General features: G+C 47.3%; 1 protein-coding gene across 1 annotated transcript in view; it reads right to left on the bottom strand.

The window, feature by feature from the left end:
- LOC139548868 (protocadherin-16-like) overlaps positions 1–14,196 on the bottom strand; it is a 196,197-nt gene that overhangs the window by 160,530 nt on the left and 21,471 nt on the right. The window contains exon 2 of the mRNA XM_071358774.1: positions 4,241–6,076. Within this exon, the coding sequence (XP_071214875.1) occupies positions 4,241–6,055 (1,815 nt within the window). The 5' untranslated portion in view covers positions 6,056–6,076. The remainder of the gene's footprint in view (positions 1–4,240; positions 6,077–14,196) is intronic.

Here is a 14,196-nt window from a genome sequence, read left to right as displayed (position 1 = left end):
CCTCCCTCTATCCCCCTCTCTTCCTCTAGTTCCTCACTCCCACACTTTCCTGCCTCCCTCTATCCCCCTCTCTCCCTCTAGTTCCCTCTCTTCCACACTTCCCTGCCTCCCTCTAGTTCCCTCTCTCCCACACTTCCCTGCCTCCCTCTATCCCCCTCTCTTCCTCTAGTTCCTCACTCCCACACTTTCCTGCCTCCCTCTATCCCCCTCTCTCCCTCTAGTTCCCTCTCTCCCACACTTCCCTGCCTCCATCTGTCCCCCTCTCTCCCACACTTCCCTGCCTCCCTCTATCCCCCTCTCTTCCTCTAGTTCCTCACTCCCACACTTCCCTGCCTCCATCTGTCCCCCTCTCTCCCTCTAGTTCCCTCTCTCCCACACTTCCCTGCCTCCATCTGTCCCCCTCTCTCCCACACTTCCCTGCCTCCATCTGTCCCCCTCTCTCCCTCTAGTTCCCTCACTCCCACACTTCCCTGCCTCCATCTGTCCCCCTCTCTCCCTCTAGTTCCCTCACTCCCACACTTCCCTGCCTCCCTCTAGTTCCTCTCCCCTACAAATCTTACTCCCTCTCCCCCTCACCCCTCCCTCTCCCTGGGGCAGTCACTGGTCCAAGATCCCATCTGCACAGCCCTCTGTTAGCCCAGCAGAGAGCTTCCAAACCCTGCCATCTCAACCCCTCTCCCCTAAACCCAACCCCAACTCATCCAAACCCTGGCCGTCTCAGCCCCATCCCCAACCCCTCTCCCCTAAACCCAACCCCAACTCATCCAAACCCTGGCCGTCTCAGCCCCATCCCAAAACCCTCTCCCCTAAACCCAACCCCAACTCACCCAAACCCTGGCCTTCTCAGCCCCATCCTCAAACCCCTCTCCCCTAAACCCAACCCCAACTCATCCAAACCCTGGCCGTCTCAGCCCCATCCCCTCTCCCCTAAACCCAACCCCAACTCATCCAAACCCTGTCTGTCTCAGCCCCTTCCCCCAACCCCTCTCCCCTAAACCCAACCCCAACTCACCCAAACCCTGTCTGTCTCAGCCCCTTCCCCCAACCCCTCTCCCCTAAACCCAACCCCAACTCATCCAAACCCTGGCCGTCTCAACCCCATCCCCAACCCCTCTCCCCTAAACCCAACCCCAACTCATCCAAACCCTGTCTGTCTCAGCCCCTTCCCCCAACCCCTCTCCCCTAAACCCAACCCCAACTCATCCAAACCCTGGCCGTCTCAACCCCATCCCCAACCCCTCTCCCCTAAACCCAACCCCAACTCATCCAAACCCTGTCTGTCTCAGCCCCTTCCCCCAACCCCTCTCCCCTAAACCCAACCCCAACTCATCCAAACCCTGGCCGTCTCAACCCCATCCCCAACCCCTCTCCCCTAAACCCAACCACAACTCATCCAAACCCTGGCCGTCTCAGCCCCATCCCCCAACCGGTCTCCCCTAAACCCAACCACAACTCATCCAAACCCTGGCCGTCTCAGCCCCTTCCCCCAACCGGTCTCCCCTAAACCCAACCACAACTCATCCAAACCCTGGCCGTCTCAGCCCCTTCCCCCAACCGGTCTCCCCTAAACCCAACCCCAACTCATCCAAACCCTGGCCGTCTCAACCCCATCCCCAACCCCTCTCCCCTAAACCCAACCCCAACTCATCCAAACCCTGGCCGTCTCAACCCCATCCCCAACCCCTCTCCCCTAAACCCAACCACAACTCATCCAAACCCTGGCCGTCTCAACCCCATCCCCAACCCCTCTCCCCTAAACCCAACCACAACTCATCCAAACTATGGCCGTCTCAACCCCAGCCCCATCTCAGGCACATAGATGCCCGTGAAACAGGAATTAAATGGAACTCTAACTGTAATACTGGTCTCTAGAAACAGTTCCTTCTCTCCCCCAAGCGCCTGTGGTTTGTCAATGGTTTGCTTCTTTTTTGTATACCATACCCATTTCTGCTTAAGGTGTCTTTTGTTGAGGTGTGACATGTGACATGTCTTTTTGTCAGATAAAGCCCTACCATATCCTCCTCCAGCTGAATTAGGTAAATAAAGTGGAAGCCTCTTTTGTCTTCAGCTGTCAGAGGGGCCTTGCACTGTCCCAGTTACCTTGGAAACCTTGGAGAGGTGAAGGAGCGGACAGCCAGAAGAGAAGAGATCCTCCAGCTCTGCAGACACCAGGTAAACGCCTCACTTAGGTCGTGTCCCAAATGGCACCCTATTACCTATGTAGGGCACTATGTGTAGGGCACTATAAATAGGGAATGGGGTGCTATTTGGGACACATCCTTAGCCTTTCTCCAACCTAAACCCACTCACTTCACTTTCTCCACTCTAAACTCTCTTATCCTCTACAATCCAATCTAAACAGCTTGAACGTTAAAATACCACTTAATGCCTGACAATACAGCAGCAAAATCCAACATATCCCTTTTCCATCTGTGTAGTACAATGCATTTGGAAAGTATTCAGACCCCTTGACACATTTTGTTAGATTATAGCCTTATTCTAAAATGGATATTGTTTTTTAAATCTACACACAATAACCCCCAGGTTTTTAGAATTTTTTGCAAATGTATTTAAAAAATATATATATCACATATACATAAGTATTCAGACCCTTTACTCACTAATTTGTTAAGCACCTTTGGCAGTGATTACAGTCTTGCGTCATCTTGGGTATGACGCTACAAACTTGGCACACCTGTATTTGGGGAGTTTCTCCCATTCTTCTCTGCAGATCCTATCAAGCTCTGTCAGGTTGGATGGGGAGCGTTGCTGCACAGCTATTTTCAGGTCTCTCCAGAGATGTTCGATCAGGTTCAAGTCTGGGCTCTGACTGGGCCACTCAAAGACATTCAAAGACTTCTTGACTGTCTTCTTAGGGTCGTTGTCCTGTTGGAAGGTGAACCTTCGCCCCAGTCTGAGGTCCTGAGCGCTCTGGAGCCGGTTTTCATCAAGGATCCCATTGTACTTTGTGCCGTTCATCTTTCCCTTGATCCTGACTAGTCTCCCAGTCCCTGCCGATGAAAAACATCCCCACAGCATAATGCTGCCAACACCTTCACCATAGGGAAGGTGCCAGGTTTCCGCTTGGCATTCAGCAAAAAGAGTTCAATCTTGGTTTCATCAGACCAGAGAATCTTGTTCCTCATGGTCTGTGAGTCCTTTAGGTGCCTTCTGGCAAACGCCTTTTATTGATGAATGGCTTCCTTCTGGCCACTCTACCATAAAGGCCTGATTGGTGGAGTGCTGCAGAGATGGTTGTCCTTCTGGAAGGTTCTCCCATCTCCACAGAGGAACTCTGGAGCTCTGTCAGAGTGACCACCGGGTCTTGGTCACCTCCCTGACCAAGGCCCTTCTCCCCCGATTGCTCAGTTTGGCCATGCGGCCAGCTCTAGGAATAGTCTTTGTGGTTCCAAACTGTGTTCTTGGGGACCTTCAATGCTGCATAAATGTTTTTGTACCCTTCCCCAGATCTGTGCCTCGACACAATCCTGTCTCGGAGCTCTACAGACAATTCCTTCAACCTCATGGCTTGGTTTTTGCACTGACATGCACTGTCAACTGTCGGACCTTATATATACAGGTGTGTGCCTTTCAAAATCATGTCCAATCAATTTAATTTACCACAGGAGGACTCCAATCAAGTTGTAGAAACATCTCAAGGATGATCAATGGAAACAGGACGCACCTGAGCTCAATTTCGAGTCTCATAGCAAAGGGTCTGAATACTTATGTAAATAAGATATTTCAGTTTTTATTTTTAATACATTTTCAAAAAAATCTAAAAACCTGCTTTCACTTTGTCATTATGGGATATTGTGTGTAGATTGGTGAGGGACATTTTTTGTAAATACATTTTTAGAATAAGGCTGTAACTTAACTAAATGTGGAAAAAGGGAAGGGGTCTGAATACTTTCCGAATGCACTGTATTTCTCCTCTAGGTAATGGTCTCTCCATATCCCTTCAAAATGATTTCAGAACTTCAGACCCCTATCAACCCCCAATGGTAGTTCTCTTTCCAATGTAGTCTTCATTTGGCATTTGGTATTTCCCAGTTCGTATACCAAAAACCTAGCAGCATGCATACATACAAGTTACAGATATCTGACTTCACATGAACAAAATGCAGCAGATAAGTCTTTCAAGACTTGTAGTAGTAGCAACTAAAATTGTTGAAACTCTCTAATGCGAGATTCACCTGTCGACAGGTTGACTAGAAGAACAGAATAGATAATGTCCTACCTCTAGGATGCAGGTCCCAGCGGCCGTGTTCTCCTTGATCGATACGTTGTAGAAGTTGGTACCGAACACAGGTTCGTTGTCGTTAATATCCTGCAGCACCACATGGACCAGAGCTGTGGAGGACAGGGAAGGCCTCCCTCCGTCTGTAGCCACCACTGTCACATTCGGCCTGGGCTGCGACTCGTAATCCAGCTGGGAGAGTGTGGTGATGATCCCTGTTACTGGGTCTATGGTGAACCACTGGGCCTGGTTCTCATCCTGGCCGGCCTGGCCATCCTGGAGGAGGCTGTATGTGATGTCTCCATTGGGCCCCTGGTCTTTGTCTCTAGCCGTGACCTGCAATACGAAGCTCCCTGGGAACACCACCTCAGGTATGACCTGTCTGTACTGCTGCTGGTCAAACAGAGGAGGGTTGTCGTTGACGTCAGTGACTTGTATCGTAAAGGAGGACTCAGCCCTGAGAGGAGGGGTGCCTGCGTCTGTAGCCATCACCCTGAGTTCGTATGTGTCCCTCTCCTCTCGGTCCAGGATCTGGTCCACACACATCAGGTAGATGATGTTGTCCTTGGTGGTCAGGGCAAACTTCCCGTCCCCTCCTTCCAAGGAGACGTTGACATTGGCGTATTCTCCGTAGTCTGGGTCGGTGACGGAGATGCGGGCGACATACTGGCCAGGCTGGGCGCCCTCGGAGATCTGTGGGGAGCCGTCTTCACTGAGGAAGATGATGGTCATGGTGGGCTGGTTGTCATTGTAGTCCCGTACGTGGATTGTAACGAAGGCGTTGGTAACCTCGGGCTGCGTGGCGTTATCCCTTGCCTGGACCACAAGCTCGTGGACCCTCCGCATCTCAAAGTCCAGCGGCTTGTTGAGCGTGATGACACCTGTACGAGAGTCAATGACGAAGTAGCGCTCCGGGTCGCTCTGCCTGCGGTTGATCTCGTACAGAACCAGACCGTTGTCTCCCTGGTCGACGTCAGAGGCAAAGACTTGGAGGATGTTGCTACCCGGCTGCAGATTCTCTGAGATAATGGCGTGGTAGCGACTCTGGTTGAAGACTGGAGCGTTGTCATTGATATCCTGAACCGTCACATCTAGCACCATCTGACCAGTCCTCTTAGGGGAGCCTCCATCAAACGCCTCCAAGGATAACGTATAAGATGGTCTGGTCTCACTGTCCAGAAGAGTGTTGACCACCAGGTCCAGATAGAGAACCTGGTTGGATCCTCTCCGGGTCTCCAGGAGGAAAGCCTGGCCGGGGTTTCCATCTTTGATGAGGTATCCCTGGGTAGTCAGTTGGCCTTTGTCCCCATCCACCGCCGGCTCTAGGGGGAACCTGGTTCCCACCGCCGTCATCTCCGGGATCTTGAACGCCGCTCTCCTCCGGGGGAATGTAGGAGCATGGTCATTGATGTCATTCACTGTGATGGTCACTTCAACGGTCACGCCCGTCATAGTCACTGCAATGAAGTTGTACCGGTCCCTCAGCTCATGGTCCAACACCTTGGCTGTCTTGATGATGCCCGTGCTCTCATCTATGTCCAGGTCACTCCCGACCCCGGTGCCCTCGTGGTCTGAAATGAAGTAAAGACTTGCGGTGACACCAGGCGGTAACCCAGCGCTGATGTCCCCTACGATGGTCCCGGCAGGCTGTTCCTCATCCAGCTGGAGCTCCAGGTTTCCCAGGACGGTGGAGGAGTGGACGGCGATCAGCTCCAGGAGGATGTAGGCCAGCAGCAGGACCTCTCGGCTCCACCGGCCATCACCCTGCAGTGACCTCGACACAGACCGCCCCAAACCCTTGGCCTCGGTCTTCATTCTGAAAGCTTCTTCCTAAACCTGAGAGGGAAACAGAGAGGTGGGATAAATGTTAGTGTAGTGTACTGATCGTTACTTCCTGACAATGTGTGCGTCCCATTTGACACCATATTCCCTACACAGTCCACTTCTTTTGACCAGAGTCAAGGTGCCAGAGTCAAGGTGCCCTTTTGGAGTTAGCCCAAGAAAACCTCTCAGCTGTTTGTCCTGTTTGTCAGGTCATGTAATCAGGAAACATTCCTGGCTCCTCTTATGTCCTGATCCAGCAAAAAAAGCGGAGTGCTTTTTATTGGCATAACAAAGAGAGGGGACAGACTTTTTCAGTCCATTTGGTGAACTGTGTAAAGATGAAGGAAAATGCTTTAAGGTCCGTTTTCACATGTGCTTTACAGGCAGGGGTCCCAACCAATGCATATAATAGATCCCTTGCATCACGTCATTTTCATCCCCTCCCTCCAGTCACCTAATAAGTTCCTTTGGCATAACAGAGAACCCTCTACTAGATAACAGTCCAGACCACAGACAAGACCACCTGGGTTGAAATCTTTCAAATACTTTGTTTGCTCTAGCCTGCCTTGAATGGCAGGTGGGCATGGTTAGCAGTTCTGGTACAATTATATTGGTCCAGTAAGACAGGCAAGCTCAATCCAGTAAAGATAAAGTATTTGAAATGATTTTGGAAAGTATTTGAACCCAGATCTCCCGCAGGCGTACGTTAGAACCACAGAGGGAGACGGTTTAGGGTCTCAACATTCAGTTCTAATCAGAGAGACAGGTCCAAATGCAGCCAGGCTCTCTGGTCTGTAACACTACCCTCTAGAGCTACTGTGTGTGTGTGTGTGTGTGTGTGTGTGTGTGTGTGTGTGTGTGTGTGTGTGTGTGTGTGTGTGTGTGTGTGTGTGTGTGTGTGTGTGTGTGTGTGTGTGTGTGTGTGTGTGTGTGTGTGTGTGTGTGTGTGTGTGTGCGTGCGTACGTGCGTACGTGCATGTGTGTGTGTATGCGTGTGTGTGTGCGTGCGCGCGCGCGTGTGTGTGTGTATATGTATTTAGCCAGTTTTCTAAAGCACATGCACATCTAGGACCAGGGTATGTGTTTGCATGTATGAAACCAGGTCAAGAGGAAGGGAGACTGCTGGATTTACGAGACTGCTGACGAGTACTCACAGACAGACTGAGTGTGAGCTCTTATAGAGGGACCGTGTTTGAAAAGCTCTTTACAATATTGAGTTGTCCCTGAGCCCATATTTCTATGGGGATGTTAACTTGAGGAATGTCCTTCCCAGGTCAATGTGTGGAGAGTAAACCAGGGCCCAGAAACGTAAAGCTGTGTTATAGCGTCAGAGAGATAAACACTTTATCCACTTGTTTTGAGAGGCGTAAAACTCCTGACATTTTCCTGTGATATATGCCCTTAAAATGGTTCATGAAACTTCTGAAATGTCGGTCAGCTGCCTTTAAATAATAAATTACACCTTTGGCAAATCAGGTAATTATGTCAGAAGTGAAAGTGTCTTCTTGGCTCCTGTAACCTATATTTCATTACTCACAAGTGATTCTGAGTCCATAAATTTGGCGGATATTGAGAGCACATTTCTGCTTTTGCCTTAGTCTTTGTGATGGGTCTAACCTTTTTACAAGACTCAATGGTTAACTCCATGGTAGCTCTGTATGGAATAAAAACAAATAACACTTTAAAGAAATATTGTTAAATAAAGTGCATGGAAGTTAAAAAGGGGCCAAATCTCTGTTTCTGAGCTGAGTATTTCTTAACATAAAAGGTGGAAAAGTGGAAGTTAGAAATTGTGGAAAGTCGTCAGATACATTCTATTGTATACATAACAGAGCTCTGTCTAAGGGCCAGAAATAACTTTTGATAGTACAGTGAACTGTTCAGTATATAGGTTGGGAACTGTTGTGAAATAGCACAGTTACAAATAGAATTACAAATCAAACTAGATGGACATCAGAAATAGAGGAAGGACTAAGAACATATAAGAGAGAGCTATTGTAAAGTAGACTGTGTCTGTAAAATGTGTATAAGATGTATAAATTGAAGGTAAAAGCCGAAGTGTTTATCAGTTTACTCCAATTGGGGGATCGGTGGTAGGGTTTGCGGGGAATAATAATAACGGTATATTCTTTAAAAAAGTATGTATGTCTATATAGGTATGTGTATGTATATACTGTATGTGTATATGTATGCATGCGTGTATGGATATATTTAAAAAAATATATGGGGGATTGGAAATGATGCAGACAATTACATTGATGGAAGCAACATTCTTTCCGCAATATTAAGCTGATCTACCCCTTAAATTTTAAAAATAAAATAAATAAATAAATAAAAAACTGTTCAGGGGGATATCCTTAACAATACATCCTGACTCTCTCTGTAGTTTTCCGATTATTTAAGACATAACAGCCAAGAGAGCACTATATTTGAACAACCACAAAGTGGTAACAGTGAGAATGAGGATGATATGGATTGCCACACAAAACGATGATTTCTAAAACACTGAAGAAGAGATACTGTGAAATGGAGCAATTACACACTCTGTGTCCCAAATGGCACCATATTCCCTACATAGTGCCCAACTTTCGACCAGAGCCCTATGGGCCCATATAGGGAATAGTGTGTCAAATGGGATGACAAAACTGTTTCGCATTATAGATAACAACAGTTTTGGCAGGGTATCTCCCAACTGTTGATGACTTGTAATTTGTTGTGAGACCCTATGAAGCATTGTGGGATGTCTGAATGAGCTGACTGTCACCGTCTGCTGAATAGTCCAAAACCACTAAATGTGTCTCTGGCAAACAAGTAATTATTGTCTGTCTCTCATAACAAGAGGAGACCCGTTTTTTTATTTCCAGTTGTCAGTGGTTCTGTTTAACTCAATCCTATTCATAACTAATTTATTTTGTCCTGTGAAAAAAAAAAAAACTTTAATGTTCTCCTAGAAAACTCTGAACATGAAAACAGAAGTTTTATTACATGTTGAGAAATTATGTTTTTTACTGTAGGAGAATATTACTAGAGGCCAACCAGACTCCCCCTAGTGGCAGTACTGCACCATTCAGGGAAATATCCTCGCTTCAGACTGTACAGTACTACATGTGTGTGTCTGTGAGTGACTAGGGGTATGTGAGCATGTATTTTAGAACGTGGATTTGTGCATGCTTGTATTGTGTGTGTGTGTGCATGCGTGTGGGATTCATGCATGTGTGTATGCGTGTCTTTGCACACATGTACGTGTGAGTAGCCTATGAGTGTGTCGCCGGCCACAGGGTGGTGTGTGTGGTGTGTGGTGTGTGGTGTGTGTGTGTGTGTGTGTGTGTGTGTGTGTGTGTGTGTGTGTGTGTGTGTGTGTGTGTGTGTGTGTGTGTGTGTGTGTGTGTGTGTGTGTGTGTGTGTGTGTGTGTGTGTGTGTGTGTGTGAGTGCGTGCGTGCGTGCGTGTGTGTGCGACATAGTGAGCGAGGGAACAGAGCAGAGCGGAAGAGAGGAGAACAGGAGGAGCGGAGAGCGAAGGAGGAGAGCAGTAGGGCTCCTTGCAGTCTGCCCTCTCCTCTCTCCTCTCTCCTCTCTCCTCTCTCCTCTCTCCTCACTCCTCACCCCTCTCTCCTCTCCTGGCTTGGCTCTAATCGTGGGTGCTGGAAGCCTGCCTCCACCAGATGGGATTCAAAGGCTAATTTCAGTCAGTCATGATTGTGAGCCGTCATTCAAAAACACAGTACAAACTGATGATGGAAGAAGACCATGGAATTGGAGTGAACTAAAAACAGAACTCATTCTAGTTCTGTGGTGAAAACCTACAGTCAGGGCATTCTTAAGTGACAGCTTTCGTGTGTAGACAGCAGAGTTATGAAGTTGTAGCCTGCTGTTCATTTCACTCTTTCTGTGGTTAAAATATTGAATTTGACAAGCTGAACCCTTTTCTTTACATGTCTTCATCTATGCATGGCTTGTAAATTAATCTAGTTGAGTGCCTTCTAAGAGAGTGAAGCAGTTTACAACAAGGATCCGTTCACTGTATCTGTTGCCTATGATCCATCCCAAATGGCACCCTATTCCTTACATAGTGCACTATGTTTGACCAAAGACCTAATCTCAATGGTTTATACTGTAGTTGGCCAGGATTTTAAAAGCTTTCACTACTAATTATCCACTAATGGCAGAGTCTGTGGTAGCTCCATATATTAGGTACAATTTAAGTCCACAGAGGTTTCCATTGCGCTGCCAACATGGAAGTACTTTCGCGCAATAATGATTTACTTTATAGCAATGCTGAGGCAGGACTTCTAGGTGTTTTTTCAAAGGAACAAAGGATGACTTTTCAAGGAGGCAGGAATCTTTGTTCGAATGCCACAGCAGAAATAATGCAGGCTCTGGTCTTGGTCTGGTCGTGCGTGTGTGTGTGTGTTGCAGCTGGAGGACCACTCTGCTGCAGCCTAATAGATCTAGCAGGCCCAGCCACCACCCTGGGTCCTACAGCTCTACTACAGCTCTAACTGTATGATGCCAGATTAAGCCCAAAATAAAGTCACAAACTACACTAACTCAGCATAGTACTATGGCTTTATAGCTCGAACAATGTTCCTTATTCTTGTACTAAATGCTCTATTAAATATATAACAGTATGTGGAAAACACGTATGGTTTCCCCCACTGGCTGACTGGCAGGGATAGGGGGTTTGGGTTCTACTAGCTGCTAGACAAACAGAGAGCTACCTAGCTGATCAAAGATGTTTCTCCCTCCCTGTAGTCTGGAGAGCAGAGGGAGAGAGCAGAGGGAGAGAGCAGAGGGAGAGAGCAGAAAAACCCCAAGCCCAGCAGCTCTCACCCCCTCTGAGCACCCCCCCTGTCAGCCACCCTGATAGCCCTCCTGACAACCCCCCCACACCCACTGAGGACAAACACAAGACACAGATTGTCCTTCTTATGGACTCAAATGGGAAATATATAGAAGAAAAAAAACTTTTTCCCAAACACAGTGTGTCTAAACTCTGGTGTCCAAACACCCAGCGCGCCCTAGACCTTCTGTCTGAGGACAAACTAGGCTCACCTAGCCACATAATAATACACACAGGCACAAACGACCTGAGAGCACAGCAGGAAAGGGTGGCCACAGCACTGAAGGGAGTGATTGAAAAAGCTTCTTCTACTTTCCCCAACGCACAAGTGGTTATCTCCACCCTGCTACCACGAAAAGACTTCCACCCTGCTACAATACAGCGGGTAAACGCAAGCATTTCCCGTGACTGTGCCTCAAAACCAAATGTTTTTCTGGCCCACCACTCCACCCTGGACTTGAACAGCCTCTATGACCAGGTCCACCTCTACAAGGCAGCAGTGCCCACCTTTGCCCGGACTCTAAAGGACATCGCTCTCAAACAAAGCCCCAACACTTCACACAGGAGCAAGAGATCAATAGACACCCCACCCAGACCAGCGAGACACCCTCCAAGACCTCCAGGACCCCCCCCTGGACCTACACACCCCCCCCACATCAACCATGCCCACACCCAATTTAGGCCCCCTCAGATCAGACCCATGCCACTCCTGCCCACCCCATGCACCCCACCCCCGCAAAGAGGGCATCAACATGGAAGTCACACATACGCCCAGGTAGTGAGCGGGCAAACAGGCCCAACCCCCACTCTTACACTCGCCCAAGCCAACGGCATGTACCAGATGCTCAGCAGGCTCTGCTCACACTTACTGGCCTGAGGCCAAACCCCGACCAACAACATTGGACACTTTATGGAACAAAAAGCCTTCACTATATCATCCTGGAATATCCAAGGCCTGAGGTCATCTGCCTTTGGCCTAAAGAGCAGGAACCCGGACTTCACCAAAGAAATCGGTAATGCAGACATTGTCATCCTGCAAGAAACATGGTATAGAGGAGACGGACCCACTGGTTGCCCTCTAGGTTACAGAGAGCTGGTAGTCCCATCCACCAAACTACCAGGTGTGAAACAGGGAAGGGACTCAGGGGGAATGCTAATTTGGTATAGAGCAGACCTAACTCACTCCATTAAATTAATCAAAACAGGAACATTTTACATTTGGCTAGAAATTCAAAAGGAAATTATCTTAACAGAGAAAAATGTCCTCCTGTGTGCTACCTATATCCCCCCACTAGAATCCCCATACTTTAATGAAGACAGCTTCTCCATCCTGGAGGGGGAAATCAATCATTTCCAGGCCCAGGGACATGTATTAGTCTGTGGCGACCTAAATGCCAGAACTGGACAGGAACCTGACACCCTCAGCACACAGGGGGACAAACACCTACCTGGAGGTGACAGCATTCCCTCCCCCATATGCCCACCTAGGCACAACTATGACAACATAACCAACAAAAACGGGTCACAACTCCTGCAGCTCTGTCGCACGCTGGGTATGTACATAGTCAATGGTAGGCTTCGAGGGGACTCCTATGGTAGGTACACCTATAGCTCATCTCTTGGCAGTAGCACTGTAGACTACTTTATCACTGACCTCAACCCAGAGTCTCTCAGAGCGTTCACAGTCAGCCCACTGACACCCCTATCAGACCACAGCAAAATCACAGTCTACTTGAACAGAGCAATACTCAATCATGAGGCATCAAAGCCAAAGGAACTGAGTAACATTAAGAAATGCTATAGATGGAAGGAATGCAGTTTGGAAACCTACCAAAAAACAATTAGGCAACAGCAAATTCAATCCCTTTTAGACAACTTCCTGGGTAAAACGTTCCACTGCAATAGTGAAGGTGTAAACTTGGCAGTAGAAAATCTTAACAGTATATTTGACCTCTCAGCTTCCCTATCAAATCTAAAAATCTCAAATAGAAAACCGAAGAAAATGAACAACAATGACAAATGGTTTGATAAAGAATGCAAAAATCTAAGAAATAAATTGAGAAACCTGTCCAACCAAAAACATAGAGACCCGGAAAACCTGAGTCTACGCCTTCACTATGGTGAATCACTAAAACAATACAGAAATACACTACGGAAAAAGAAGGAACAGCACGTCAGAAATCAGCTCAATGTAATTGAAGAATCCATAGACTCTAACCAATTCTGGGAAAATTGGAAAACACTAAACAAACAACAACACGAAGAATTATCTATCCAAAATGGAGATGTATGGGTAAACCACTTCTCCAATCTTTTTGGCACTATAACAAAGAATAAAGAGCAAAAACATATACATGATCAAATACAAATCCTAGAATCAACTATTAAAGACTACCAGAACCCACTGGATTCTCCAATTACCTTGAATGAGTTACAGGACAAAATAAAAACCCTCCAACCCAAAAAGGCCTGTGGTGTTGATGGTATCCTTAATGAAATGATCAAATATACAGACAACAAATTCCAATTGGCTATATTAAAACTCTTTAACATCGTCCTTAGCTCTGGCATCTTCCCCAATATTTGGAACCAAGGACTGATCACCCCAATCCACAAAAGTGGAGACAAATTTGACCCCAATAACTACCGTGGAATATGCGTCAACAGTAACCTTGGGAAAATACTCTGCATTATCATTAACAGCAGACTCGTACATTTCCTCAATGAAAACAATGTACTGAGCAAATGTCAAATTGGCTTTTTACCAAATTACCGTACAACAGACCATGTATTCACCCTACACACCCTAATTGACAACCAAACAAACCAAAACAAAGGCAAAGTCTTCTCATGCTTTGTTGATTTCAAAAAAGCCTTCGACTCAATTTGGCATGAGGGTCTGCTATACAAATTGATGGAAAGTGGTGTTGGGGGTAAAACATACGACATCATAAAATCCATGTACACAAACAACAAGTGTGCGGTTAAAATTGGCAAAAAACACACACATTTCTTCACACAGGGTCGTGGGGTGAGACAGGGATGCAGCTTAAGCCCCACCCTCTTCAACATATATATCAACGAATTGGCGCGGGCACTAGAACAGTCTGCAGCACCCGGTCTCACCCTACTAGAATCCGAAGTCAAATGTCTACTGTTTGCTGATGATCTGGTGCTTCTGTCACCAACCAAGGAGGGCCTACAGCAGCACCTAGATCTTCTGCACAGATTCTGTCAGACCTGGGCCCTGACAGTAAATCTCAGTAAGACCAAAATAATGGTGTTCCAAAA

This window comes from Salvelinus alpinus, chromosome 22, assembly GCF_045679555.1.
Source record: "Salvelinus alpinus chromosome 22, SLU_Salpinus.1, whole genome shotgun sequence".
NCBI classification, from domain to species: Eukaryota; Metazoa; Chordata; class Actinopteri; order Salmoniformes; family Salmonidae; genus Salvelinus; species Salvelinus alpinus.
This window is presented reverse-complemented; position numbering and strand designations above follow the sequence as displayed.